This window comes from Cnephaeus nilssonii (genome assembly GCF_951640355.1).
Source record: "Cnephaeus nilssonii genome assembly, chromosome: 14".
Lineage (NCBI taxonomy): Eukaryota > Metazoa > Chordata > Mammalia > Chiroptera > Vespertilionidae > Cnephaeus > Cnephaeus nilssonii.
This window is the reverse complement of record NC_137085.1, coordinates 2032283-2059826: the sequence shown is the minus strand read 5'-3', so window position 1 is coordinate 2059826 and position 27544 is coordinate 2032283. Positions and strand designations below refer to the sequence as shown.

The window sequence follows — 27544 nt, the reverse complement described above, 5'->3', positions numbered from 1 at the left end:
CCTCCAGCAGACAGTGGGTCCCCACCCGGCCACACACTGCTTCAAGGGCGGGGTGTCCCCGAGTCCGGTGGGTCACAGGAGGGACGCTCGCAGCACGAAGCTGGGTGCTGAGCCCACAGGGAACCGGCTGGTTCACAGAAGAGCCTCCCTCGGCACCTCCCAGAACCAGTGTCGCCCCGGGTCCGTCTGCCCAGGAGGACTTCCCATTCCCTTTTCTCCGTGGTCACCAGGGAGCTCCGGGAGGCTAAGGCGCAGCCACGGGAACGCGCACTCCTGGCCGGGGCGCTTCCTGTCCCCCCGCTCTCTCCGCTCGCCGCCCCATGTGAGCCCTTGCGCTCTGTGCACGCCTCCCGCGGTGCCAGCACAGAGCCGGCTCCTCGCGCACCTGCCGCTGCCAGGCCCAAGCTCGGCGCCCTCCTGTGGCTGCTGGTGCTGCCCTCCCGGGGCCCCGCCCGCCCGGCCGCGGGGCTCACCTTCAGGAGGAGGTGGTACTTGAGCACCCGCTGCATGGGCACCACCAGCAGGTCCTGCAGCTTGAACTTCCCGTCCTGGACCTTCTGCGTGCATTCCTGGGCGTCGGGGCAGCAAGGCGATGAGGGGCGTCCTTGCCCGGGGACGCTGGACCCCGACGCTCCCACACCCCGGCCGGGGGCAGACCTGAGGCCGGAACTGGGGCCCAGGTGTCCCGTCCTTGTCTGGCCTGGCTCCCAGAACCCCCTCTCCCCCATAACCAGGGGTGGGGCTGCCGCCTCTCACAGCCTCGGGTCCGCAGCGGCCACACGAGGGCTGCAAACCTGGGGCTGGCGCCCACTGGGCCTGCCTCCACACCCTTGGGGAGCCGGCTCCCATCAGGGGGACCACCTGCAGAACCAGGGCTCCCTCACTGCCTGGGCTCCGGGCGCCCCCGCACCGCTGACAGAGGGACCCAGCACCGGGGCCCACTCCGGATGCAGGGTCTGACAGGAACCCAGCCGGGAGCAGCCAGGCCACCCCAAGGAGGGGAGCGAGGACAGGGTCCAGAGCGGGGATCACGTGGGAAACCCCACAGGAGCCCGGCCCTGAGGATGGGAGAGCAGGGGGTCTCCACAGCTCCCAGCAAACAGCCGTCACCTGGGCCCCCTTGGGGTCCACGTAGGCCAGGGTCAGGGGTCGGTCACAGACCCTCACTGAGCCAGATCCGGTCCTTGGGGCCTACCTCCCCTGCACCCAAGGGGCTTGGGCTGGATTCTGGCCTGGGACAGTGACCTCCACCTGCTCACTGCCCACCCCACAAAGGAGGGAAAAATCACCTGCTAAAATCACCTACAAAAAAAAGTCCTATCAGCCCGGCCGGCGTGGCTCAGTGGTTGAGCGTTGACCTATGAACCAGAGGTCCCGGTTCAATTCCCAGTCAGGGCACAGGGCCGGGTTGCAGGCTCGATCCCCAGTGGGGGCATGCAGGAGGCAGCCGATCCATGATTCTCTATCATCATTGATGTTTCTCTCTCTCTCCCTCTCCCTTCCTCTCTGAAATCAATACAAATTAAAAAATTAAAAAAAGAAAAAGTCCTATCACTACCCGGTCCCCACCTTCCCACAATGTGGGTGAGCAGGAGGCCACGGAGCTGCAGCCTCGGGGGATGAGCCAGGGACGGGGCAGGCCGGGGGCAGGGCAGGGGCCGGGCCGGGAGCCACTGTCACCTCCACTTTCAGCCTGAAGTCCTCCCGGCTGGCGAGGAGCTGGTTCAGCGTGTTCTGAGCGTGCTCCATGTGGCTGCAGTACTCCCCGTAGATCAGGAGCCTGGGCATGCACATGCGGACATGTAGAGTCACATGTGTGCGCACACACACACATGCACATGCGCACATATGCCACCTGCCGCGGGCGGCACACAGCCAGGGGACCCCGCCCGGTGAAGCCACTGGTCAGCTCTGCACTGTCCCGCGAGGACCCAGAGAGGCGCCCAGGCGTCCCCGAGGCCCCGCAGCCGGGAGGGGCCGCCACCCACCTCTCCTTGAACTCCAGGAAGACCTTGGCCAGCGTGCCGCCGCCCGCCATCATGGCCACGTCGATGGCCCTCAGGAAGCTGTGGTGCACCCTGATCAGGTCCTGGAGGGAAAGCCGTCGGCACGTGAGCAGGCACCCGCCAGAGGGGCCCACGGGTCCCTGATCACTCTCGGATGGCGAGGCCCGGGCGTGGGGGTGCGTCCCACATAATGTGGGTGTAACCCAGCCAGGAGGGCTATGGGGCTGGCTGCCCAAGGAGGCCTGAGCACACCCAAGTCCCCCAAAACCAATCCCTCCTCTCATCTGCCAGCCATAAAACACCCCTTAGCCAGGACCCACCGAGCCCCGGGCAGGGATGCAGCGCAGCCCAGGACCTGGGTACAGGCGCAGCCGGGGACCCGGGGCAGAGCCCGCGGGCGGGCGGGCGCACGGGGCCTCACCTCCAGGTTGATGAAGACCGCCGTCATGTCCGCCGGGCTCAGCACCAGCCTCAGGGGGCCCATGTAGTTCTGGAAGACAGAGCCCGATGCCGCCTCAGCCTGGGGGGCAGCCACCTTCCAGGCCACAGCTCGGCCAGGGGGCTCTGACAACCCCCCAAGGTCAGGGCTCCCTGCAGGCGGCTCCCAGGCCTGGCCGGGCCCGGCCGGCGCTCAGTGCTCACTGGAGAGCGTCTGGGAGGCCCGGCTCTGCTGAGCGGGGCAGGCGGAGGGGCCTGAGCACCGACCGAGGGCCACGCCTGCTCCCTGGGGGCCTCGTGTGGCGCTGGACGAGAACCCCACAACCACCACGGAGCACGGCTAGCGTTTGAGACATGAGGAAACTGAGGCCCGGGAGGGGGCATCACCCTCATGCACCTCTGACGGTGACAGGGCCACGGTCCCCAGCCTGCGCCCCTGAACCTGCCAGGAGCGGCTCTCCACGCCCAGCAGCTTCGCGAGGCAGGCTGTGGTTCTGCCCGAGCCGCCTCGGTGCTCACAGGTGCAAACGTCCCGCCCGCCGGGGAGGACTCCGCCTCTCCTCTCCGGCCCTTCTCCCCGGGGCCCTCCCCGGCCTCTCCCGGCCACTGGATGGAGCGGGAGGAACTGCCAGGCGGGCGGCGGCACGCTGGCCTGTCTGACTCGGGGACAGCACACCTGCCTCGAATGGGGAGGGGAGGCCTATAAACATGGTTACCCCCCAAAGCACACGGCACGCCCTGGCCGAGGCCCCCAATGCCGCCGGTCGCGCCGGACAGGAGTGGCCCCTGCCCTGCAAGGCCGAGCTGCTGGGAGCTGGAGCCGGCGCCGCCGCGATGGCCGAGCCCACCTTCTCGATGTCCTCCAGCGTGCGGTAGTACTTGGCCTCGGTCTCCTGGATCTCCAGCAGGCAGCACGTCCTCTTGTCGTCCTCCGTCATGCCCATTTTCTACGGGACGGACACGGGGCGTGAGCAGGGACGCCCGCCAGGCCTGCCACCCGCTCACCGCCGGGCCTGGCCAACGTGGGGCCGGATGGGAGGCGGAAGGGGCCCAGGCCTTCCTTCCCCGCCCCTCTTGCAGATGAGGAAACTGAGGCACGCGGAGGGGTTGTGGCGGGAACCTGAGAACCATTGGCCGTGCCGAGGAAGCGCGGCTTCCAGGCCAGGGCAAGCCCCGCACAAGCCACCTCCCGCATGGACAGCAGGTGTGAGCTGCTTAAAGCACCTACTGTGTGCACAGCAGGGGCTCTGACCAGCTCCCTGAGGACCCGTGTCCGCCACCTAAGCTGGTGCCTCAGAGAAAGACACCGATTCCTCACAGGCCGGCCCTTCCCGGCGCCCACGGGGCTCAACCAGGGGCCTGTGCTAACAGCCACTGGCAGGGCCTGGGGACACGCCGCCATGGCAGGGCCGGCCCCCACCTCTGGGGGGAACGGGGCGGGGGGGGGGGGGCGGGCTGCCCTAGAGACTGTGGCCACAGGGCCGGGGAAGGGGGTGATGTGACTGCAGAGGCAGCCACGCTCTCGGGCCCCCAGGGGAGAAGGAGCTGGGACCCGTGGCGTGACGTCCGGACCCCGTGTGCCCTCACCACCCGCCTCCTCCAGGAAGTGCCAGCCCCTGCTGGGCTCTGCCGGGGCCGCAGCTCCAAGGGCCGCGCGGGGCACATACCCCAGGGCCGGGTGACAGCCCTGCTCAGCCAGGGGCTGCATCATTACTCTTGGGGCTCCATGGGGTGCCGAGTGACCCCCTAAAACGGCATAAAAACAGCCGACAGTGTCTCCAGGGACAGGGCCGAGGTGGGGGAGCCGCGCGGGCAGCTTACCTGCATGTACCTAATCTGCGAGCATGGAAACAGATGAGACCCGGTTAGCGCCCGCTGCACGGGGTCAGGAAGGCCCGCGCACTTAGCCCACAGCCTCAGGGGTGCCCCCTGCCGGGCTGCCGGGGAGGGACAGCCCGGGACCAAGCACGCGGCTGGTCTCCCCACGTCTGGGCTGAGCCACACCTGCCAACCTCTGGCTTTATCTTCCTTCGCGAAAGTCACCGTCCCCATGACCTCCACGGGGACTGTGGGGGGAGCCCCAGCCGTGGCAGGGGGTGGCAGGGGGTGGCAGGGGATGGCGGGAGATGAGATAAACTGGCGGCGGGTCCCAGAGGGCGTGGCAGGAGGCCCCCCCGCCCGGGATGGACGTGGCGGCCTGTGAGCACCAGCCCGGGGCGTTAGGACACGGAGCAGAGCAGGGCAGGGGGCAACAGCTTATCCCCAGGATATTGGGGGGGACATCGTCTCAGCCCCAGGCCGCGCTGTGTGGGTGCAGCACCAGGACAGAGGGAGCTCCGGAGGGCCCTCTCCAGGTCCCCGCAGGCCAAGCACCTGTGGGCGCCCGAGGGGCTGCGGCCAGGTCCCCATCTCCCCGGCCGGCCGGCAGGACCCGCCTTCCCCACAGCAGCCGTGGGCATGAACCCCGCACCGCACCGCACCGCAGCCCACGGCATCCTAGGCTGTTAGCCGCCGGCGGCTGCAAACAGACACCTCGCACATAGAGCACGCACAGCCGGCTAACCAGGCGATGGCGGGTCCCGTGCGGCCCTGAGAGGCCAGAGGCCGAAGCATGCAGTGTGAGCTGATGCGTGTGGCGTGAGCTGATGCGTGTGGTGTGAGCTGGTGCGTGTGGTGTGAGCTGATGCGTGTGGTGTGGTGTGAGCTGGTGCGTGTGGTGTGAGCTGATGCGTGTGGTGTGGTGTGAGCTGGTGTGTGCGGTGTGGTGTGAGCTGGTGTGTGCGGTGTGGTGTGAGCTGATGTGTGTGGTGTGAGCTGATGTGTGTGGTGTGGTGTGAGCTGGTGCGTGTGGTGTGGTGTGAGCTGGTGCGTGTGGTGTGGTGTGAGCTGGTGCGTGTGGTGTGGTGTGAGCTGGTGTGTGCGGTGTGGTGTGAGCTGGTGTGTGCGGTGTGGTGTGAGCTGATGTGTGTGGTGTGAGCTGATGTGTGTGGTGTGGTGTGAGCTGATGCGTGTGGTGTGGTGTGAGCTGGTGCGTGTGGTGTGGTGTGAGCTGGTGCGTGTGGTGTGGTGTGAGCTGGTGCGTGTGGTGTGGTGTGAGCTGATGCGTGTGGTGTGAGCTGATGTGTGTGGTGTGGTGTGAGCTGGTGCGTGTGGTGTGGTGTGAGCTGATGCGTGTGGTGTGGTGTGAGCTGGTGCGTGTGGTGTGAGCTGATGCGTGTGGTGTGGTGTGAGCTGGTGTGTGCGGTGTGGTGTGAGCTGGTGTGTGCGGTGTGGTATGAGCTGATGCGTGTGGTGTGAGCTGATGTGTGTGGTGTGGTGTGAGCTGGTGCGTGTGGTGTGGTGTGAGCTGATGCGTGTGGTGTGGTGTGAGCTGGTGCGTGTGGTGTGAGCTGATGCGTGTGGTGTGGTGTGAGCTGGTGCGTGTGGTGTGAGCTGGTGCGTGTGGTGTGAGCTGGTGCGTGTGGGGTGGTGTGAGCTGATGCGTGTGGTGTGGTGTGAGCTGGTGCGTGTGGTGTGGTGTGAGCTGGTGCGTGTGGTGTGAGCTGATGCGTGTGGTGTGGTGTGAGCTGGTGCGTGTGGTGTGAGCTGGTGCGTGTGGTGTGGTGTGAGCTGGTGCGTGTGGTGTGGTGTGAGCTGGTGCGTGCGGTGTGGTGTGAGCTGGTGCGTGCAGTGTGGTGTGAGCTGGTGCGTGCGGTGTGAGCTGGTGCGTGTGGTGTGAGCTGATGCGTGCAGTGTGGTGTGAGCTGGTGCGTGCGGTGTGAGCGGGGCTCCCGCTGTGAGCTGGCAGCTCCGGGTGGGAGGGACTCCGAGCCCCGCACAGCCTTCGAGGAGAATCCCACGGCTACGCATCGCGGAAGGCGGGAAGGGCGCATGGCAGGCAGCATGTCACATCCCAGCCTCCTGAGGACACTTCGCAGGGACGAGGGCCTGCAGCAGGCTGGGCCCGGGATGGCGAGGAACGGGTGGGGAGGCGGGGCAGCCTCTGGAGCTCCCTCCACACGGACCAGCTGCCCCTCAGTGGCTGGGCCCGGGGCCGCTCATTTTTAAAGGAAGGGCCGGAATCAGCCCGGCCGGCGTGGCTCAGGGGTTGAGCGTCAACCTATGAACCAGGAGGTCACAGTTCCATTCCTGCTCAGGGCACAGGCCCGGGTTGAGGGCTCGATCCCCAGTGTGGGGTGTGCAGGAGGCAGCCGATCAGTGATTCTCTCGTCATTGATGCTTCTCTCTCTCTCCCTCTCCCTTTCTCTCCAAAGTCAATAAACGTGTGTGTGTGTGTGTGTGTGTGTGTGTGTGTGTGTGTATATATATATATTTTAAAAGGGCAGACTGCTCTGCCAAGCCTAAAGCCCATGCTGGCGAGGAAGAGGGCGTGGGGGGTGCGGGCACGGGGGCGGCTCACCATGGGCTGCTGCACCTCCACCTTGATGATGTCCTCGTAGATGTCGTCGCCCTCATCCTCGCACGGGACGCAGTCGTAGATGTCCTCCCCCACGTCGTGCTCGCTGCGGGGAGGGAGCGGTCAGAGGGCCCCACCAGGTGGGCACCCGCCTCCCAGGCGCCTGTTTAAACCGGCAGCGCGCAGAGCCCGCTCCTGCCTTGCCTGCCGTGCCTCAGAAGGACCCCCAAGACAGAGCCCCAACTCCCCCAGCCCCTCACTAACTGCCAGGGACACGGGCGGAGGCCGGGGGGACCCCGCGGGAGTCTTGGCAGGCCAGTCAGCGCAGTGCCCAGCTCCGCGCCCGGGCTCCTGCCTCCCGGCCCAAAGCCCTCGCCACGGCCAGGCCTGGCACCTGCAGCCGAGCACCCGGCCTCCGTCCCTGCAGACGCTGCCCCCAGAGAAACGGCTCCCGAGGCCCTGCCCGCCGGTTCCTGGGGTCCAGATAGGCCCTGAGGTGCCAGCTGCCCCGGCCCCTGTCGCACGGCAGAGCGGGCCTGGTGACAAGGCCAGCATCGCAACGGTGGCCGCGTGGGACAGAGGAGAGACGGGACGCTGCAGGCTGCTCCCTCAGAGGCAGGCGAGGCCGCTCACACCAGGGGGGAGGGAGGGGCGGCGGGGGGCCAGTGGAGGGAGGCGGCGGGCGGTGGGGGCCCGGGCAGCTACACATTTTACGAACAAATGACATTAACAAAGAGAACAGGAAATAGGCCCAGGAAGGGGCCTCCAGGTCACTGGTGCAGGGGCACCAAACCGCCAGCACGAGCCCCCTTCTCCTCCCATGTTTGGGGGACATTCCAGTCGATTCCCGCACCCTGTCCCACCCGCTTGAGATCCTACTCTGCAAGGACCTCCCTGCAGCCTCCCCACAGGACTCGGTGCTCAAGATGCAACCTCCTTACTGCCCCACGCGCGCCCATGGCGCCCACGGCTCTCGTGGGCAGAGGGAAAGTGGGGTGCACCGGGCAGGGGGCTTGCCGAGATCTCCAGATCTGGGGGACACAGTCCCATTCCGCTGCGTCCTGCTCAGGAGCTTCCTGGACATGCGGGCTTGAAAGATGCTTGGAGGGGCCCGGCCGGCGTGGCTCAGTGGTTGAGCATCGACCCATGAACCAGGAGGTCACGGTTCGATTCCCGGTGGGGCCACCTGGCCCTTCTCTGCGTTTCTGTTTCTCCGCGGAGCCCCCACCTGTCACTCAGGCGGCACATTTTCCCCCGAGTTCCTGGCCGTTTGCAGCAGCGGAGTCGGCGATGGGCTGCTCTGGGCCGTTTCTATTGCGGCGATGGCTCCCTCTCCCCCGTGCTTTGCGAGTGTGATGGCTTCCGGTGGGCACGGGACAGGATGCACGTTCACGGCGGCGCAGGCCGCGGTCCTTGCGCAGAGCCGTGTTTGCGCTGAGACGGCGCTGAGCGGGGCTCGGACGGTGGGCAGCGGCGGGCGTGGCTGCTGGGTCCGCCTCCAGCTGCTGACTTCCCGGCGGGAAACCGAGGCCCTTCCCGTGTGTGAGGTTCCGTGCTCAGCCCGGGGCCGAGGTGGATTAGAAGATTGGGGGGGGGGGGTCTCTGCTCTGTGGGTCCCTCACAGGCAGCGCTTTCCCAACGTTCTGCTGCCCGACCAGCCCCGATCCTTTTCCCTGACGGCTCAGGCCTGAGAGTGCGGTTGTCAGCACGACTTGGGGGGTACCCCCCCGAAAAGGCTGCAAGCCTTCCAGTTCCATCCGCAGCGAGCTCTCGGAGGCTCCTCCGGGGGAGAGTGAGACGACGTGGTCTCCCCCCGCCCCCGCCCCCGTGTGCTCAGGGAAGGGACAAGACCCCGAGACTGACAGGGGAATACCTCCAGGTGGCCACCCCCCACCCCCCATGTCCACTGAGAGACAGGAGCACGCGTGCCCATGGCATTCCCTCCGTGCACCCCTCCACTCGCAGCTTCCCACGCCCAGGGCCCTGAGACCTGCCCAGGCGGGGGCTGTGTCCTGGCACCCTAATGTGGGACGGAGGCACCTCAAAAACGCAGGCACCGCCCCCTCCGTCTCTGTTCTGCAGAAGGTCCACCCTCCGCCTGTCCATCTCCCACCGGGGATGGCGAGCCCCTCCCTCGAGCCCTCCACAAGGCACGGAGCACACGCCTCCTACACGGAAAGCCCCGTTCCCTCATGGAAACCCTTCCCAGCCATTGTTGTTGTTGTTATTATTATTATTATTATTATTTTGCTGTTAATCCTCATCAGAGGAAATTTTTCCATTGATTTGTAGAGAGTGGGAGGGGGAGAGACAGAGAGAAACATTGATGTGAGAGAGACATCAATTGGTTGCCTCCCCCATGCGCCCCGACCAGAGTTGGGGTTCGAGCCTACGACCGAGGTACGTGCCCTTGACCAGGATCGAACCCGGGACCCTTCAGTCTGCAGGCCGACACTCTATCCACGGAGCCACACCGGCCAGGGCCCCAACCACTATTCAGTTCGGGTCAATGAGCACGAGGAATGTAGGTTCGTGCCTGTTATTTGAAGTTATGAGACAGAAGTTATGAGAGTCCCTTCTGCACGCCCCGTGGTACATGGAAGGAGGGGGTACAGGGCGAAGGAGTGACTCTTTTACACTGAAAGTATGTGAGTAACGAGACGTGTGAGACCCAGCCGTCAGATACAGACACCGTCAGATACAGACGCCGTCAGTTTTGATGGGTTAGATCTGTGGTCGGCAAACTGCGGCTCGCGAGCCACATGCGGCTCTTTGGCCCCTTGAGTATGGCTCTTCCGCAAAATACCACGGCCTGGGCGAGTCTATTTTGAAGAAGTGGCGTTAGAAGAAGTTTAAGTTTAAAAAATGTGGCTCTCAAGAGAAATTTCAATCGTTGTCCTGTTGATATTTGGCTCTGTGGACTAATGAGTTTGCCGACCACGGGGTTAGATCAACACACTTCCTAAGACCAGTTCCCGCCAGTAGCTTGTCGGGGGCAGGGGCACGGAGAGCTCACAGCCCAGGTGGGGAGACCGACGGACGGGCAGCGAGACGTGGGAGAGGCAGACGCTTCCGGAAGGTAGCAGTGTCGTTCGCTGGGGTGACGAGCTCCGGTTGCCAACAGTCCTGCTCTCTGGTCGGAAGGCAGACGTTCCACGAGCACCCTGCTGTTCAAAGGCAGCATCTCCAGACGCTCGTCCTGAGAGGGGGGGAGGGGGCGGGGCTAGAGGACAAGTCTCGGCGTCTGTGGCAGCGGATCAGTCCCGTCCCACCAGCTGGGCCCAGGGCATCTGACCGCCGAGGCTGGAGTGGACACACTTTGGTCGTCACCCGCCCGCGTGACGGTGGCCTCTCCAGGCAGTGGGACCGGCCTCCTGGCAGCTCTGCACATGCAGGCGCTCTCCGCCGCATCCCGGGCGCAGGGAAGTCCTCCCCGAGTCCCAGGGAACTTGGACGACCCTGCTTTCTCGTCAATCCCAGGAGGTGTGCTTCCCCGGGGCGGTGCTCAGCCACGCCTCGCTCTCCCGCCTCCCCCCACTCCCTACCTTCTGCTCTGTGAGGCACTGTCCCAGCCAGGCCTCTGCAAGACGCTCCTACTTGGGCTCCAAGACCCAGCGGTCACCTCTTATGAGGAGCCCTCCTGGATTTCTTGGGTTGGCATTTACCCAGCCCCAGTCCAGGCTCCCACGGGGTGCAAACTCCCTCCCAGCCCTGGGCGAGGGGTTCCCCCAGTTCAGGCACCTCACCCCGGGCCGGCCCAGGACTCGGGCAGGTCTGAGACGGGAGGAGCAGCACCCCAGGCTTCCTCAGAGCGCCCCAGGAAGAAGAGGGGCTCTCAGGGAGGGAGAAGCCATATGCAAACGCAAGGCATTCATCAAGAGAGCCATTTCAAAGCAGGCCTCCCCGCTTGCTTGCTGAAGCGTTCTTAAGTGGCAGTATTTTGTGTTAATTTTTCCAACCAGCTGCCGTCCTGTTCAATTATACATGACTCAGTGGCCTCGGCCGCGAGCTCGGAGCCCAAGACCATCCTCCGAACCCAGCGCCCTCCGCTCAGGCGCACGGGCTTCTGAGCTCCCGGGTCACGTCTGACCCGAGACCCCCGCTGCCCACCTGGGCCGCCACCCGCCGGGGCCGTGAGCTCCCCGCGGCGAGTCCCGCTGAGCTGTGCCCATGGTTACGCCGAGCACGTCGGCTCCCACGTGTGGAACTAAGGACACGGTGGGACCTCGTTTCTCCAACGCCGCCCACCTCGGACTGACCGCCCTTTCGCGCTGACGCCCGTGTGATGGTCACGCGCCTCTCGAAGGAGAGGATGCGCGAACCGGAGTCGGTTTCCCGCGGTTCACACCCCAGGATAGTGTGCGTGAATATCTTCGCGTTTCGCGTTTTGCTTTTGTTGCTGCTTATAATTATTGTTAAATTTTCACATCTTACTGTTCATTCCCTTTCCTGTTGGTTAAGTTTCCGTCTCCCTTTCACGTCCTTTTTGTTTTCCTCGTGTTCACTCACAGATTAGCCAGGACCAGAGGCCTGGCCTGCCTATCAGGGAGGGGAGGCGGGATCACGGGAGGGCCTGGGACGAGTCATTCCACTTACACGGCTTCTAACGGGAACAGGCGACTCGGTTGCGAACAGCCCTCCGGAACGAGTTAAGGTCCAGGAACGAGGCCCACTGTATTTGGGCGTGTTGGGTTAAACCAAAATACATCCTCAACGGTCACCTCCTGTGCCGTTTTCTTCCTTCTTCGCCTTTTGCTGTTGGTGTGGCCACTAGAGAACGCAGTCGCACACGTGGCCCGTGGGCCACTCTCCGGGCGGCACAGCCACGGCCGTTCGGAATCCGGGAACAAAGGCCACGTTCGGGGTAAAACGGGTCGGGAGCCACCGTCCCTGCCTGGTGTCTGAGGTGCGGCTCTGGGCTGTGCCGCCCAGTGTCACCGGCGACCTTCCCATCCGGTCCCCAAACCAGATGCAGACGCTGCGTGTCACACACGGGAAACCGAGGCACAGAAGGTGAGAAATCGGCCAGACGCCACACAAACAGGACAGGACAGAGCCAGGTCCTGGGCTTGTCCCACAGACAGCCTGTGGCTTGGGAGCAGGCGTGGCGGGAGCGGGCGGGCGGCGGCCTTCACTGAGGAGCTGTGCGTGGCGGGCGGAGGCTGCGGGGCCTCCACCACCCGCTAGGCTGGGGCGACCGTGGGGGCTGCACCCCAGGCAGAACGGCCTCTCAGAGGGTCCACATGGGGACCACGCCTCTCCTCCAGCGCTCGCCCCTCTTGCAGCCCCCTGCCCCCCGCCCTGCCAGGAGCTCAGGGGCCTGGGGGCAGGGGGTCTCACTCCCCTTTATGGTCCCAGCTCCTGGGACACAGAAAGCGCTAGTATCCAGTGGCAACTGGACGAACACGATTGACTGACTGACTGAATGAATGAATGAATGGAAGCCGACGTCGGCGCTCGCCATGTCGGTCCCTCCCCAGGTTCCCGGCGTGGGAGAGCGGCACGCGGCTGCCGTGTGTGAGGGGGATCAGGCTGCGGAGTGTCAGGTCCGGGCAACTTCTGACGCCGGCCAACAGCCCAAGGAGAGAAGAGCAGGTTCTGCTCAAACTGTAGCTGCTCACGCCCGGCCGCCCAGAGGAAGTGGGGGGAAGTGGGGGCTCCTTGCTCCCGGCCGCCCAGAGGAAGTGGGGGGGAAGTGGGGGCTCCTTTGCACCCAGTTGCCCAGAGGAAGTGGGGGGAAGTGGGGCTCCCTCGCTCCGGGCCGCCCTGATGAGGTCGGACCACGGCCCCAGCCCCGCCTCGGCGCGCACAGCCTCCTGTCTGCCCCGCGGCCGGTGCGAAGTGGCGCTCCTGTTTGCCGGGTGAGCGGCCCTAATGGGTAATATCCACCCGGCCCGCGGGGACAGGATGCGAGGGATGTGCTTCTCCGCGGGAGGAGAAGGCGGGGGGAGCTTGAAAAATTTATTAAACTGGAGCCGCTGGGACCAAATCGCAAGTTAAAGACTCACATTCATCGCGTCCCTGCGATCCGTGATTTATGTTGGCAATAACGGCGCCGTGAGGAACTCATTGGATCAGGGCTCGCTCTTCATGTCACAGAACGACGCCCCTGAGCTGTGCGCAGCCACGGCCCCGGGCCGGCCGACACCTCAGGCTGGCGACCTGGGAGAAGCGGCCAGTCTCAACGGCCCTCGCCCTAGACAGGGGGCGCCCCAGGCTCTGAGGGGGCTTCCGCTTCACATGGTGGGGAGGTGGGCGCACAACCTGGAGTCAAAGCTGAGCGACATGGACCGGGGCTTCCCCTCGCTAGGCCTCAGTGTCCCTGTCTGTAAAATGGGGACACCGCAGGCAGACCGCACAGGCAGCTGGGCGAGGGGACATCCAGGGGGGACGTCCCAGCAGTGCCCACGTGCAGGCCCCGTCACTGTCACCCGGGCCTTCCGTTGCCGCGCACACGCCCCCGCTGCTAGGGGACCTGAACGGGGTGCTCGTGACAAAGACACAGGGTCTGAGCCCAGGAACCCCCCAATCCAAGGAAGACAGGCACGTGCCTCCCCATCGCCGCGCACCCCACGGACAGCCGCGCAGGGTGGGGCTCTGCGGGGTGGGGGTGGGGGTGGGCGGTGGTGCTGGCTGGGTGGGTGCACTGGAGGGGTGTTCCGAGGGGGAGACACTCAGACCCGGATTTGGCAGGTGAGGAGGCGTCTCCAAGGTGAAACGCCGGGAAGGGGGCTCAGCCAGCAGGAGGGGGGCAGGGGGGAGGGCGGGGACCTTCCAGCTGAGCCTCTCTGAGCCCCGTTTCCTCACCCCTGCAGGCGGGTGAGCAGCTCCTCACTCAGCCGCACCCCTAAGGGCCCGCGTGTGGGGTGATCCTCTCACAGTCATTTCTAAGACCCGCTCTGACTCCTGGCACTGGTCAGGGCGGGGGGCGGGGGGCGGGGGCCGGGGGGGGGCAGTGGCATCCAGGTGGGCTGCTCGGCCCCGGCTGTGGCTCACAGGCCCCTGTCTCCCTCCAGGCTGCTCTCCCGCCCTCTCACCCACATGGGGTCGACCAGGCGCCCCGAAGAGCTCCAGGCCTCCCAGTGGGGCCGCTGCAGGGCCCGGCCGCCCAGGCTCAGGAACACGGGCCGTGGCAGCCTCTCCCACTGGTGTCTCGTTCCCACAATCACAGGACCTCGCCGCCAGCACAGTGCCCACCCCGGAGTTTCGAGTGGCTCGTGTTGCTTTAAAGAGACAAGCTCCTGCTAAAGGTACCGGCCCGGCCCCACACCCTGGAGGCCGCGGGGATGTGGTGGGGCGGGCGGCCACGGCTGGCTCCCACCCCGGCCTGTGCTGCAGGTGGAGAGAGAGACGCTCAGAGTCTCCCACAGGGACAGCGGCTCACCCGGGGCCAAGCAGGAAGGAGGCGCCGGTCGCAGGAAGCGTGCGGGGTTCCCCGCCTGGCCCAGGGGCCGTGCCAGCCGGCTCAGGAGCCAGGAGGGGCCACCCAGGGCTCAGGCTCCCTCCTGCAGCATGGGCACCCCTCCTCCTCCGGGCACTGCCCCCCAGGGAAGCGGCCCTGCCCTGAGCGCCGGCCACACGGTCCCACCCCTGCCACAGTGACCCCGCAGCCAGGCGACCTCTTCAGGCTCCTGTTGGTCCCGGGTGGGCGGGGGGCGGGGGGTACTGTGGGGTGAACCGGCCCAGGATGATGGCCAGGCGGGGCTGCGTGTGGGCGCCTGAGGAAGCCCTCGGAGAGAGGAAAGAAGCAGACACACAGCCACAGGACGGGCCGCCCAGAGAGGGGGACCCCTGCGGCCTCAGGTGGCCTGGTCTCAGCCCCGCGCCCGCCCTGACGGGCCAGAGGCCACGCTGGACCCACCCACTGCCTGTGCTGTGGCTCGGGCTCCAGGGGCCCTGGCTCCAGGGACGCCCACATCCCCCAACAACGCCCCCAACACAGCACCGGGCTAAGAACCTCCCAGCCCAGCCCCGTCCAGGCGGCCCAGCTCTCGCTGCGGCTGTGAAAAAAGAGGCTCCCCGACAAGAGGCCTGGGGAGGAAGACCCCCCCATGGCACCTCCAGACACGCCGGGAGCCTTCGAGAACGAGGGGGCGTGCAGAAAGGCTCACGTTTGAGAGAACAGACCTTCCCACTCACACTCCCAACCTGCTGGGGGGACCACACCGGGCCCTGAGGACTGACCGGTGTCCTGGGCGGGGCTCTGAGGCCTCAGTGGGTACCCTCCCCCCGCCCTCCCTCTGTCCAGTCCCCCCGGTCCTCACTCGGCCAGCTCCTCCAGGCTGCGGTACACGTCGTCGTCGTTCTCCGCCGTCTCCTCCGAGGGGAAGGGCCTGCGGGAGAGAGGAGTGAGGTGAGCAGGTGTCTGTCGCCGCGGCGGGCCGGGCCGGGAGTGATTTTGCTTAATCCCGTCACCTCCCCCGGCTCTCCCCTGCACGCAGCCCAGCTCCGCACCGCGCTCAGCGGGCTGACCCGCCAGCATCGGCCGCGGCCTCCGCCAGGCTGCATGGGGTGCGGGCCTGCTCCCCTGCGGTCCCTCCACCCCGGGCAGGAGCCCCCGCGCCATCCCCTCACTAACCCTAACCCTAACCCAGCCTGCTGCCCCCGGCCCCGACCCCCCAGACCCTGGAGAGAGCGCTGGCCAGAAGCCAACAGAGACCCCACCGCCTCCGACGCCTTCATCTAAGGAGAGACTGGGGGGGGGGGGGGGGGTAAGAGCAAGGCCTCTGCAGGTCCCAGACCCGGGTTCAAGCCCGGCTCTGCTCCACTCAGCCGCTGTGTGACCCGGGGGGCTGTGTGATCCTGGGGGCTGTGTGACCTGGGGGCTGTGTGATCCTGGGTGCTGTGTGATCCTGGGGGCTGTGTGACCTGGGGGCTGTGTGACCCTGGGTGCTGTGTGACCTGGGGGCTGTGTGACCTGGGGGCTGTGTGACCCTGGGTGCTGTGTGACCTGGGGGCTGTGTGACCTGGGGGCTGTGTGACCCTGGGTGCTGTGTGACCTGGGGGCTGTGTGACCTGGGGGCTGTGTGATGGGGGGGGGCCTGGGGGCTGTGTGACCCTGGGTGCTGTGTGACCTGGGGGCTGTGTGACCTGGGGGGCCTGGGGGCTGTGTGACCCGGGGGCGGTGTGACCTGGGGGGCTGTGTGATCCTGGGTGCTGTGTGATCGGGGGGCGGGGAGCCCTTGGCGCCCAGGGGTTCGCTCTCCTGCTCCTCACCCCGACTGTCCAAACAGGCCAACGGGTCCCCGTTCTTTCTCAGCCCCCACCCCGCCCAGGGCAGACGGCCATCGTGTCGGGGGGCAGCGCCAGGCCAGACACCCCACCCACCCCCACACCCAGCTCAGGATCGCCCTGAGCCAGCGATGTGGGATCCACATGCAGGGCCCTGGGGGCTGAGGGGACAGGGAGGCCCCTGGGCTCGGAGAGCAGAGAAGGGCTCTGGGTGGGACCCAGACAGGCTGGGGAACCAGGAGGCGGCGGGGGGCGGGGGGCTAACTCCGAGTTCAGGACGCGAGCCTCAAGTCAGACTGAGGGGACAAGACGGCCACTCGGCTCCCGGGCCCGGGAGCTTGCCTCGGGCTGTGGGCCTCTGACAACCTCAGCTAACGCGTCTGTACAATGGGGTGAGCCACCCCCTCACAGCTGTGCCGGAAGCTTCCCGAGACGCAGTGGAGACGCTGCCCCAGGCCGGGCACTGAGGAGGGAGGACTCGGTGACCCTGGATGGGGCAGCCCTGGCAGAGGTGACCACGCCCAGCACCCCAGGGGCATTGGGGCGCCGTGAGGCTGGGCTGAGCGGGGAGGCAGCTGGTGGGCCAGGCGGGGCAGGAGTCCATGGGGGCCGCGGACATGACGGGTGGGCCGGCCTGTACAGCCCGGATCTCGAACCACGGTCAGCGGGAGGGGGAGGGTCTCTGGCCTGTGGGGTAGGGGTTGAAAGGTGGGAGACGGAGGTGAAGCCACTGCCACGACCCTGGCGGGACCCCGATGTCTGCAGAGGTGGGTGCGGCATGTATGGGGGGAGGGTGTGGGGGCGCAGCTTCTGAGCAAGGAGATGGAAAGCTTCCCCCCAGAGCAGAAACCCAGGGTCCCCCAAATCCCAGCCAGACTGTTCCTTCCTCCACTCTGGGCCCAGCGGGTGGAGGAGGCGCTGACCTCAGGTCAGGAGAGAACGGCTGGTCCCTGCCGTCCCCTGTGGGGGGGGGGGGGTCAGGAGAGAACGGCTGGTCCCTGCCGTCCCCTGTGGGGGGGGGGGGGGGGCGCGGCTGCCCAGGGCAGAGCGGCACTTCCCAGCGCCGGGAAGCGAGTGTGATTGTGACTTTCTGCACGCTTCTCGGAACAGCGGAGTGTGGAGTGGGAAAGCCAGCGTGGGCACGGGGCCCCCACGAGCGACCAGCCCGAAGCCCTCGGCGCCTCCCTCCCTGGTCTTGGCCCCTGCCCGGGGGACGGTGCCCGGGGGATGCTGCCCGGGGGATACTCTCCGGGGGACGCTGCCCGGGGGTTACTGCCCAGGGGTAACTGCCCGGGGGACGCTGCCGGGGGGGGGGGGGGGATGCTGCCCGGGGACACTGCCCGGGGGACGCTGCCCGGGGGATGCGGCCCGGGGGTAACTGCCCGGGGGACGCTGCCCGGGGGTAACTGCCCGGGGGACGCTGCCCGGGGGATGCTGCCCGGGGGTTACTGCCCGGGGGACACTGCCCGGGGGACGCTGCCCGGGGGTTACTGCCCGGGGGACGCTGCCTGGCAGACACTGCCTGGGGGTTACTGCCCAGGGGACGTTGCCCGGGGGACGCTGCCCCGGGGGACGCTGCCAGGCCAGGCAGGAAACCCCGTAGGCTCTGCCCACACAGAGCTCGGGATGCGTGCCCCAGAGGACAAGAAGGTGTCACAGAGCTCACCCCGGGCCTGCAGGAAGGCCTCACGGGCCAGCGGGGCCCCCAGGAGCCAGGCCTGGACAGCCAGCGCCCCACACAGCTCCCCCCAGCCCTCAGGCTGGGCCTCATGTCCCCCCATTTCCACCCACAGGAAGCCCCTGCACGCTCCCTGCACAAAATGCTTCCCAACTGTCTGTGACGGGGGAGCCCACCCCCTCCGGCCCGTCCCCCAGGCCTGGCCCGGGTTACCGAGGCCGAGCTCGCGTGTGCCGGGCAGGGAGAGTGACGGCTGACCCTCGAGGAAACGGACACAGGGATGGGTGGACGACAGGCCGATGGCAGCTCTGCCCCAGGTTCCAGAGCCGCCAGCCACGGGGCGGAAGGCCGCCTCCTGCCCGCAGCCCCCCACTCTGCCCCGAGGGTGCCCCTGAGGCCCCAGACACCCCCCCCCCACAGGCAGCCGTGGGCGTGAGCTGGCACCACAGCCCGGGCACTCGGGCAGCTACTGGAAGCCAAGAGCCTTCCCTTCCCTCCCCTCGTCCACGCGGTCCGCTCCCGGAGTGGCCCCGGGGCCCGGGGAGGCGGCCGTGGCAGAGCAGGGCTCCAGCTGCCCCCGCCCCCCCTGCTCCCCGGTCGCACAGCCGGCGGCGCTGGGGCTCGGCCACGGGCTTGTCTGCCTTTGCATCGGGCACAGGCGTGAGTCAGACACGCGATGTGCCGCGGGCGTCCAGTTCTCGCTGCTGACTCCACGGAAACGTGTCGAAAGCGGATCTGAGTAAGCACGGCATCTGGGGACAAGAGGGGCCCCTGCTCAGGTTCTGGGGGCCGGCGGGGTCCTGTGCAGGTGCAGGGAGTACGGGATGGCCCAGCGGAGGCCACCTTCTCCCTGCCCGACTTCCCGGCGTCTCCCGGGCGATGAAGTGTCCCACGCAGCCCCATTCCCGGAGCCCTAAGGCCTGGACCCACAGGACAAGGGGCAAACCAGGGCCTGCCTGCCTGCACCACCGCCCGTCCCAGCCCTGGCACAGCAGCATCGCTGGTCGAGCGCGGTGGCCTCTGGCATCACGGTCCAGGCGCAATGCAGATCCGTGGGCCCCGGTGAGCAAAGCGGCCAGCTTCCCGGGCGCTCTGGGCAGCCCCGACTCAGCACCTGCTGCCCAGAGGTGGGTGGGGTCAGAGGTGGGTGGGGTCAGAAGTGGTCAAGTTCGCCCCCGGCGGGGTCCGGGGTGAGGGCGGGGCCCACTCACCCAGATGCCAGGGCACAAGGTAAACCCAAGCCGCCCCTGGACTCACAAAGGAGGGTCAGGGAAGCCTCGGGATATGGGGGGGTTCCCCAGGTTTCCTCCAGTCACTGACCACAACCGCCCACAAAGTGGGCACCAAGGCTCAGAGACGGGGCGACAGTGGCCCCGGAGACCAGGCAGGAAGCGGCAGAGCCAGCCTGGAGCCAGGGCTGCTCCCAAGAGGGCCACGGGGGAAGCACCAGGCAGGACAAGCTGCACCGTCACACCCACCCGGGATGGCGGGCTGCGTGCTGTGCGTCCTGGCTGCGGGCACCCCGAGCCTGCGTGAGGACGGGCCGGTCTGCAGCCCTCCCACCGTGCACCAGGGGGTCCGGCTCGGCCCTGGGAGCGCAGTCCTGGACCTCGGCCCTCTGGACGGCGCGAGCCAGCAGCGGAGGCGGCCCTGGGGGTGGCTGGGCACGGGCGCACCCCCACCTGTGGACGGCTTTCCTCGCTCTCTGCATGGGGCTTCAGGGCACCCCGGCCCCTGGAGACAAAGGCAACCCTGTCGGGGCTAAAGGAGGGGACGCCCCCAGGCCACAGGCTGACTTATCCCCGAAGCTGCTGCACCGTTCGGTTGGTCACCACGGGAGCCTCAGGGGTGAAGGCGCCCCCCCTCCGGCAGCGGGAAGACGGGGCGGTCTCTACGGCCAGCCTGGGACAGAGGCCGCCACTGCCCGTCCCCGAGTGTGCTGCTGCGCTCAGATCCGCATCTGGGTGTGTCTGACGTTCTAGAATTCTCTTCAAACTGGAAAAGGGAGTCCCGGGCACGGGGGGCTGGGAGTCCAGTCTCTCCACCGCTGACCCCGGCCTCCACCGGAGGACAGACGTCGCTCAAGACCGCCCAGGGGCCCGGCCGCTCTCTCACGGCCCCAGGTCCCCGGCGGGGGCTCCTGGCCTCACCTCTCAGCCTCACTCCCAGCCCCGCCCTTGCCACCCCCTCCCTCCCCGGCCTCCCCGCTGTCATGGAGGAGGACGTCCCTCGTCGACAGGACCAGCTCCAGGTTCCACAGGGACCTGCGTCCCCCACGCCGAGCCCGACGGGTTGACACGGGCCACCCCGCCTCACCGCCGACCCCCCGGCGGCACCAGGTGGGACTCTGGATCAAGCCTCCCATTCATCGCCTCTGAGAAGTACAACTGGGCTTTGATGGCAAACCAGCTCATCATGCAAAGCACAAGTGTTGGGAAATGACCATTTTTTTACAGGAGCGCGTTGGGCTCCATCCAGTCGTGAGAGGAAGAAGCGATCGGGCCGGGCTGCGGGCTTGGGGTGTGGGTTTGGCTGAAGTAAAGCCTTTCGCTAATTAGCGGCCCCGCGCAAGGCTCTGAACGGGAGAGCCCCATGGGCGCTCGGCAAGGTGCTGGGGCCCCAGGATGTCCAGTGGCCCGTGGACACCGCTCCGCCCCCCACGCTGATCCTGACTCCTGCTGCACCGGGAGAGAGCCTGGACCAGCACCGGGAGAGAGCCTGGACCAGCACCGGGACAGAGCCTGGACCAGCACCGGGAGAGAGCCTGCACCAGCACCGGGACAGAGCCTGCACCAGCACCGGGACAGAGCCTGCACCAGCACCGGGAGAGCCTGGACCAGCACCGGGACAGAGCCTGGACCAGCACCGGGAGAGCCTGGACCAGCACCGGGAGAGAGCCTGGACCAGCACCGGGAGAGCCTGCACCAGCACCGGGAGAGCCTGGACCAGCACCGGGAGAGCCTGGACCAGCACCGGGACAGAGCCTGGACCAGCACCGGGAGAGCCTGGACGAGCACCGGGAGAGCCTGGACCAGCACCGGGAGAGCCTGGACCAGCACCAAGGAGGGCCGAGGCGTCAGCGCAACCTCGTCCGTGCAGTCAGGCCGGCTATGCCGCCCCCAGGAACATAACAGGGTCCCCGGCCCCGGGCCGGTGCAGGGAGAACGTTGGAAGAACGTGGAGATCACACCCCAGCACCACATGGAAGAGCGATGGAATGACTGAGCCTCGCCCCTGCCGACGACGGTGGAACGTGGACGAGATAAGGAACTGCTGGGACCGGCCGGCCGCACACCCTCACACTCCAGCGCGGGCGCGGGTGCGGGCGGCGCGTTCCCGGGCTGTTGTCCTTCACACCTGAGGCTTCAGATACTCTCGGGTCTGTGTTTACTCTCGAGTTTAGAAACTCTGTGACACAGCCTACCCATGTCTGACATTAACAACAAAACACAGCCCGGCCGGCCTGGCTCTGTGGTTGAGCATCGACCTAGGAACCAGGAGGTCAGGATTCGATTCCCGGTCAGGGCACAGGCCCAGGTTGCAGGCTCCATTCCCAGTGCGGGGCGTGCAGGAGGCAGCCGATCCATGGCTCTCTCTCCTCACTGATGTTTCTCTCTCCCTATTCCTTCCTCTCTCTGAAATCAATAAAAACATATTTTTAAAAAACCAAAAGGCCTTAACTGGTTTGGCTCAGTGGATAGAGCGTCGGCCTGTGGACTGAAAGGTCCTGGGTTCGATTCCGGTCAAGGCCATGTACCTTGGTTGCGGGCACATCCCCAGTAGGGAGTGTGCAGGAGGCAGCTGATCAATGTTTCTCTCTCATCAATGTTTCTAACTCTCTATCCCTCTCCCTTCCTCCCTGTAAAAAATCAATAAAATATTTTTTTTAAAAAAAAAGAATTCCTTCTTTAAAAAAAAAAACAAAAAGCAAAAATCCTCAATTCAATGGAATGTCTAAGTCCCCTGAGATCCAGCAGGTGGGCGGGGCACCCTAACATCTGGGTGACGCTGAACCTGGGCAAACAGCCCCACTGAGGGGCAGCTGTGCTGGCCCAGGTCCCCCCGAGCCGTGGTCCTGGGACCCCCAGCCTGCAGGGGGGCGGTGTCCCCCACGGACAACACCAGGATAAGGCCCCCTCCCAGAGTCCAACCAGCCCCAAACAAGGGGAGCTGTTCCCACCTCCCAGGCCTGTCACTCCCCCCGCTGGCCCATCCTCCCGGGATTCAAAAAGGGCCCATCCCTACTGAATCTGGAACCCGGTCCCCAAGGCACTGTCTCTCGGACCCTGATCTGAGGGCCAGAACCCACAATGAGCAGCTGCCATGTGGGGCTGCCCTCCCTGGCCCCCGTGAGCCCCTCCACGTGTCAGAGGTGAGACGCCAGACCACAGGGGGGCGGGGGGGAGGGCAGGATTCTGAGCAGAACGGACACCGAGCAGAGAGGGTCCTGCCAGAGACCTGAGGCCCAGGTGGGCGGTCCCCGTGCCCTGCCCGTCACTACAAACCACCACCAGCTCCCTCATTCCCACGGAGCCGCCGCTTCTGGCGCGTGCAGAGCGCACGCACGCGGGCAACGATCTGTGAAAGGCCTAATTTGTTCACCTGATTGCCTAAATCGAAACTGATTTCGCAGCCATCAGCAGCACGCCTGCGAGGTTTCCCTGGTGCGGGCGGACGCCTCCCCTGCCTCCCCGCCCTGCCAGCCGCGGCCAACAGGGGACTCAAACACGTTGAAAATTCACAACAGGGCTGGGGGGCGGGGGCAGGTGGAGGGGGCGGGCCTGTGCGGGGGGGGGGGGGGGAGCTTACCGGATCCCTTTGTTCTGGGCCACATTGTGCAGGGACAGCCTGGACACGGCGGAGATGACCTGGGGACGACAGAAAAGAGGCTCCGTCAGTCACAGGAAACAGAAGTCTCCGGAAAGCGGTCATGCAGCCCTCGCCAGCTCGGCTCCGTGGAGAGAGCGTCGGCCTGCAGACTGAAGGGTCCCGGGTTCAATTCCAGCCAAGGGCACAGGCCCGGGTTGCAGGCCCGATCCCCAGTAGGGGGCGTGCAGGAGGCAGCCGATCAATGACTCACTCATCACTGATGTTCCTTTCTATCTCTTTCTCCCTTCCTCTCTGAAATCAATAAACATACACGTATTTAAGATAAAATGAAATAAAGCGGCAAGGCAAGGGCTGGTAGAAGCAGAGGGCTGTCCCCCGCCCTTCACCCTCAGGGGAGACACAGGAGCTGGTACTTAGGCTGACGCCTGTTTTGCCCTCATTGCGCAGAATCGGTCATCCGGGTGCACTGCCCTCCGAGGGCTGCCCGCGGCCGGTGCGGGTTCAGAGTGCGGGCGGGGGTCCTGGCGGTGCCCCAGACCAGCAGCTGTGTCCAAAAGGGAGCTGTGACGGGCTCAGGATGACCACGGCCACTCCTCCCTCCCTGGGCGGCCCCGCCCCGTGCTCCGGCCAGCCTGCCCCGGACACACAGCTCCCACCCAGCCCGGCCCCGCAGGTCCCGGCACGGTTATTCCACAATTTTTTTAATGTATTTTATTGATTTTAGAGAGGAAGGAAGAGGGAGAGATAGAAACATCAATGATGAGAGAGAATCATTGATCGGCTGCCTCCTGGGGATCGAGCCCGCAACCAGGCATGTGCCCTTGGCTGGAATCAAACCGGGGACCCCTCAGTCTGCAGGCCGACGCTCTATCCATTGAGCCAAACCAGCTAGGACATATTCCACAATCTTCAACACGACGGGCAGCTAGCAGGCATCGGGCTCCGCACTGTGGGGAAACCGAGGCAGGGAGAGGGAGGTGGCTGACCCCGGAGCACAGAGTTTAACACACACCAGCACAGCAAGAAGCTGCTCGCGGTTCGGTACAGGATTTACCGGCGCCAGGGAGGCGGCGGTGGCCTCACCTTGGAGACGCCATTGTGCGAGCACGAGTTCATCTGTGTGTGCTCATGTGTGCGTGCGTGCTTGAGTGGGCATAAGAGCCGAAGCGTGTGCACTGCGCATGTGCATGTATGTTCGTGAGTGCGTGCATGCTTCATGTGAGCTTGAGTGTGCATAAGAGCTGAAGTGCGTGTTCACGTATGCGAGTGTGTGCGTGCGCACACATGGGTGTATCTGGGGAAAGGGAACCTGAACACGACCCCCGGTGGCCGGCTGCTAAATTCACAGACACCCCCTGCTGGGTGCGGGGTGTCCCAGGAGGGGAGCCCAACAGGCCTGTAGGAGCCTCGCCCTGGGGCACCCTCGCGCCCCTCCAAGGCCTGGCCTGCCGTGCACACTGGGAGACAGGAAAACTGAAGGCAGGTCCCCCACCAAGGCCCCGCGGCTGGGACCCATCCGTCCACCGTCCTTTCAGGCTGCCCTTCTGCTGGCAGCAACTTCTTAAAGGCCCGGGGAGACCCCAACCCGTTCAGAGGGCCCTTTCTCAGCCCGCGAGGCGGCAGACCCGGCCAGCAGCCGTGCGTGGTTCTGTCTCAGGGGCCGGGGCGCGGAAGCCGTGAGCCTGAGGGGGACAGGCCCCGTCGGTGCTCTCAGACCAGACTCCCTCCCGCATGCTGCGGCCGCCCAGCCGGCTCCCGGCCCGGCGCTCTGAGGGATCCTTCACAAGCAACTCGGCCCGGGCTGTTTTTCTTGGCGTGTAAGACCGGCAAATAGTTACAGAGAACAAAACCAGAGCAACATTGCTGCATGCCCTTCCGGCCGGCCGACAGAAGCGGGACCTGCTAGAGCTGGGAGGGCTGGCGGGCGATGCGGCTTGGAGACCGTGGGGTCTGAGAACCGCCCGGTCCGGTGCCCACCGGGCAGATATCACTCAACGGGCACACGCCTCCCCGACGAGCCAGACGCAGCCGGGCACCAGCCCTGGGTCAGCACGGACCCGGAGACAAGACCATCTGCCGACCTGGAGCCAGGGCGAGGGCGCGGCTTCGCTCGGGGAGGAGCTGCCGCAGCGCGAGCCACGGGCGGGACGGCCTGAGCCCCGTGCTCCTGGCCCCGGCGCCGGGGCTCCTCCAGCGGCTGGGACCACGGCAGCCACAGCCCCGGTTTCACGGCCACGGCTCCGGCCGGACTCAGCCCCGGCGGTTTGTAAAGGGCTCGGCTCCGGTTCCCGCCCAACAGGGCAGCTCCTTAAACAGGGAGCCCGGTGCCCGGTGCCCGGTGCCCGGCTCCGCCCGAGGCCCGTCCCTCGCTCCGCGGGGCTGTGTGCTGCCTGGAGCCACAGGAACCCCGCTCGGGGGCTGGGGGCAAACGGGAGGCCCGACACCGCCGTGGGGGGAGCGGGGGCGCGGCGTGGCCCCTCGTGAAAGGACCCGGCGCAGGGAGGACCGCCCCACAGGGCGCCCGGCTTCCCCGGAGCCGTCGCCCGGGGAGAGGATCTAAAACCTCCCACTCCGCCTGCCAGCGCCTCTGAAAACGTAAATGTCAAAGGATGACATTTTCCCACTTTTATCTCCACGTCTCATCTTCCCGCAGTTAATGAATGAAATGGAGACACACGGCCGCCCCCTCCCCGTCCCTGCCCCCCCGCCCCCACGGGACCAGCCCACCTGCGCCCACGGAGCTTCATCCCGGGCCAGCGAAGGGCCGTGTGCGAGGGGCATGGGGACAGGCGGGAGGCCAGGGGGCAGGAGCGGGCGGCCTGGCGCCCCCCAAAGCTGCTGCCCGCGCTGTTCCCCGAAGGCCCTCCCCCGCCCCCACCCCCACCCGCCTCACATGGCCTTGAATGTCACGGTTCCTTTGATGCTGGTGAGGGGGACATTGGGGTCTGAGGCCTTGGGCCCGCCCCCACCAGCGTGGCCGGCGCGGACCCTGGCTCTCTACCAGGTCTGGATCCCTGGACACCAGCAGGCCCCTCACATTACAGGAGGAGCTTCAGAATGCACCCCAGCCTGCGGCTCCGAGTGAGAGGGGGCCCCGGAACCTGCATGTATGTTTAAGGCCCCACGTGGCTCGGATGTGCGGCCGGCTGGTCCCGGCACTGTCCATCTCGGGGTGGCCTGCAAAGCCGGGGTGCCGAGAGGAGCTGGGGTGGGGGGCCCAGCGGCGTGGGCAGGAAGGACGTCTGCAGAAAGGACACGTGGTCTGGACCCCAGGACACTAGGGGGTGGGGCCCAGGGCAGAGCAGCGTCCAGTACAGACCCCAAGCCCAGAGCCGGATGGGGCTCCCAGGACCCTGCACTGGGGGAGGGGGGCAGGGGGGCCACTGCCTCCGACGAGCAACAGGCTGTCGGCGTTTGGGCTGCTGGCCCCGCGGGCCCGAGACCGGGCAGCGCCCCCCTGCCGGCCGGAAACTCAGCTTCTGGTCCTGCCGGGCAGGGAGACGGCAGGTGGGCTGAGGACACGTCCCGAGGGGCAGGGTGACCGGGGTGGCCGCAGCAAGCCCTGGGGGGCAGGTGTGGGGAGCACCCCATTCTCCGGGCCGGGAGCAGCTCCCCGCCCGGCTGTGCCCCTGCCGGTTCCGCCCCATGCCTCACAGGCTCTGCTCCGGCTCCGCTGCCGGGCCGGCAGGACCTGGGGCCCAGGGTGCAGCGTCCCTGCTGGAGCTCCCCCCCCCGCCACCCCCCGAGCCAGAGGTGCAGGTCGTGGAGCTCGGGGTCCAGCCCTGAAGCCACAGCCTTAAGGTCCCCTCGTCCTGGGTCAGGGCTCAGGGCCAGCTCTGGGCCAGGGGCTGTGCGGGCCTGAACACCGCTGCCAACCTGTGTGGGGGTGCCGGGAGAACATTCCGGAGGCCTCACCGCCCAGCACCGCTCAGAGGGTCCGGCACGAGGAAGGCTCCAGGGGCGCCCACTGGAGGGAGCTCCGCCAGGCGGTTCCGGCCACGCGTGCTGCGGGCGGGAGGAGAGGGGGTGTGTGCTGCGGGGGGAGGGGGTGCGTGCTGCGGGGTTGGGGGGGGTGGCGCGTGCTGCGGGACCCTGCTCCCTGCCGGATGGGGCTGGGGCGCTCTGCAGGCGGGGCCTTAGGACGGCGTCAAAGACAATGCCGCGGGCCCACGCGGGGTGCGCGGAACAATTTAGGTCCAGACGCATTCACCGCAGCATTTACAAACAGGCGCAAAGCTGGCGGCGCCCGGCGGAGAAATACAGAGAAATGAAGAGCTCGGCGCGCCCACGCGGTGGAATCCTGAGCTGGTGTCGTCGTAGGAGGGATTTATTGCTACAACACACCCATAAACACCATCAGGAAAAAACAGGTTGTAAAACACGCAGGAGGGAGAGGCCTGATTTCTAAAAACACGAGCTCGTTAAGAGCACCGGCGGCAACACGAAATGTCGGCGTGGGCGGACGGCTCCTCTTCCTTCCCCGTGTTTCTGCCGTCGGGGCTGTGCTCGGGAAGGACTGTCTGCGGGTGTCCACCCCCCGGGGCGGCCTCTCCCCGGAGTCTCCGGCATTAAAACAAGTCACTCAAACCAAAGGGACCTCGAGGGGAAGTGTGGGCACAGGCCCAGGGCACAGGCCCGGGCGAACCCCGCTGCCTGCCCGTCCGGCGGCGGCCCGCCCCGCACCCTGCCCGGCCCAGCAGGCCGGCCTCCACTCTGGATGAGGCTGACGGTGGCGACAGGACCACAAACCTCACCCTCAGGCATCAGGAGCAGGGCTAAGTGGGGCCCTGGGGTCCCACCAACACGGGCTTTGGGGAGCCTGCTGGGCAGCCCCTGTGAATGCACCTCACTCCTGCCCTCCCCGCCCCTCCTTCCCCCCACCTGCCCCCCCGCGCCCCCCCCCCTAGTTACCTCCAGCAGCTGCCCCAGGCTGGCTGCCTGCGGAGGCCCCTCCCCCATGGCAGG

The 27544-nt window shown here is 66.6% G+C and overlaps 1 protein-coding gene across 2 annotated transcripts in view; it reads right to left on the bottom strand.

Moving 5' to 3' along the window:
- The window catches only part of VAV2 (vav guanine nucleotide exchange factor 2), a 103858-nt gene that overhangs the window by 22646 nt on the left and 53668 nt on the right, over positions 1–27544 (bottom strand). For both annotated transcript variants that reach the window (XM_079790016.1, XM_079790015.1), the window contains exons 3-10: positions 22559–22617; positions 15105–15173; positions 6844–6946; positions 3293–3391; positions 2428–2496; positions 1989–2089; positions 1681–1780; positions 474–569 (exon numbers count right to left, since the gene is read on the bottom strand). In XM_079790016.1, the coding sequence (XP_079646142.1) occupies positions 474–569; positions 1681–1780; positions 1989–2089; positions 2428–2496; positions 3293–3391; positions 6844–6946; positions 15105–15173; positions 22559–22617 (696 nt within the window). The remainder of the gene's footprint in view (positions 1–473; positions 570–1680; positions 1781–1988; positions 2090–2427; positions 2497–3292; positions 3392–6843; positions 6947–15104; positions 15174–22558; positions 22618–27544) is intronic.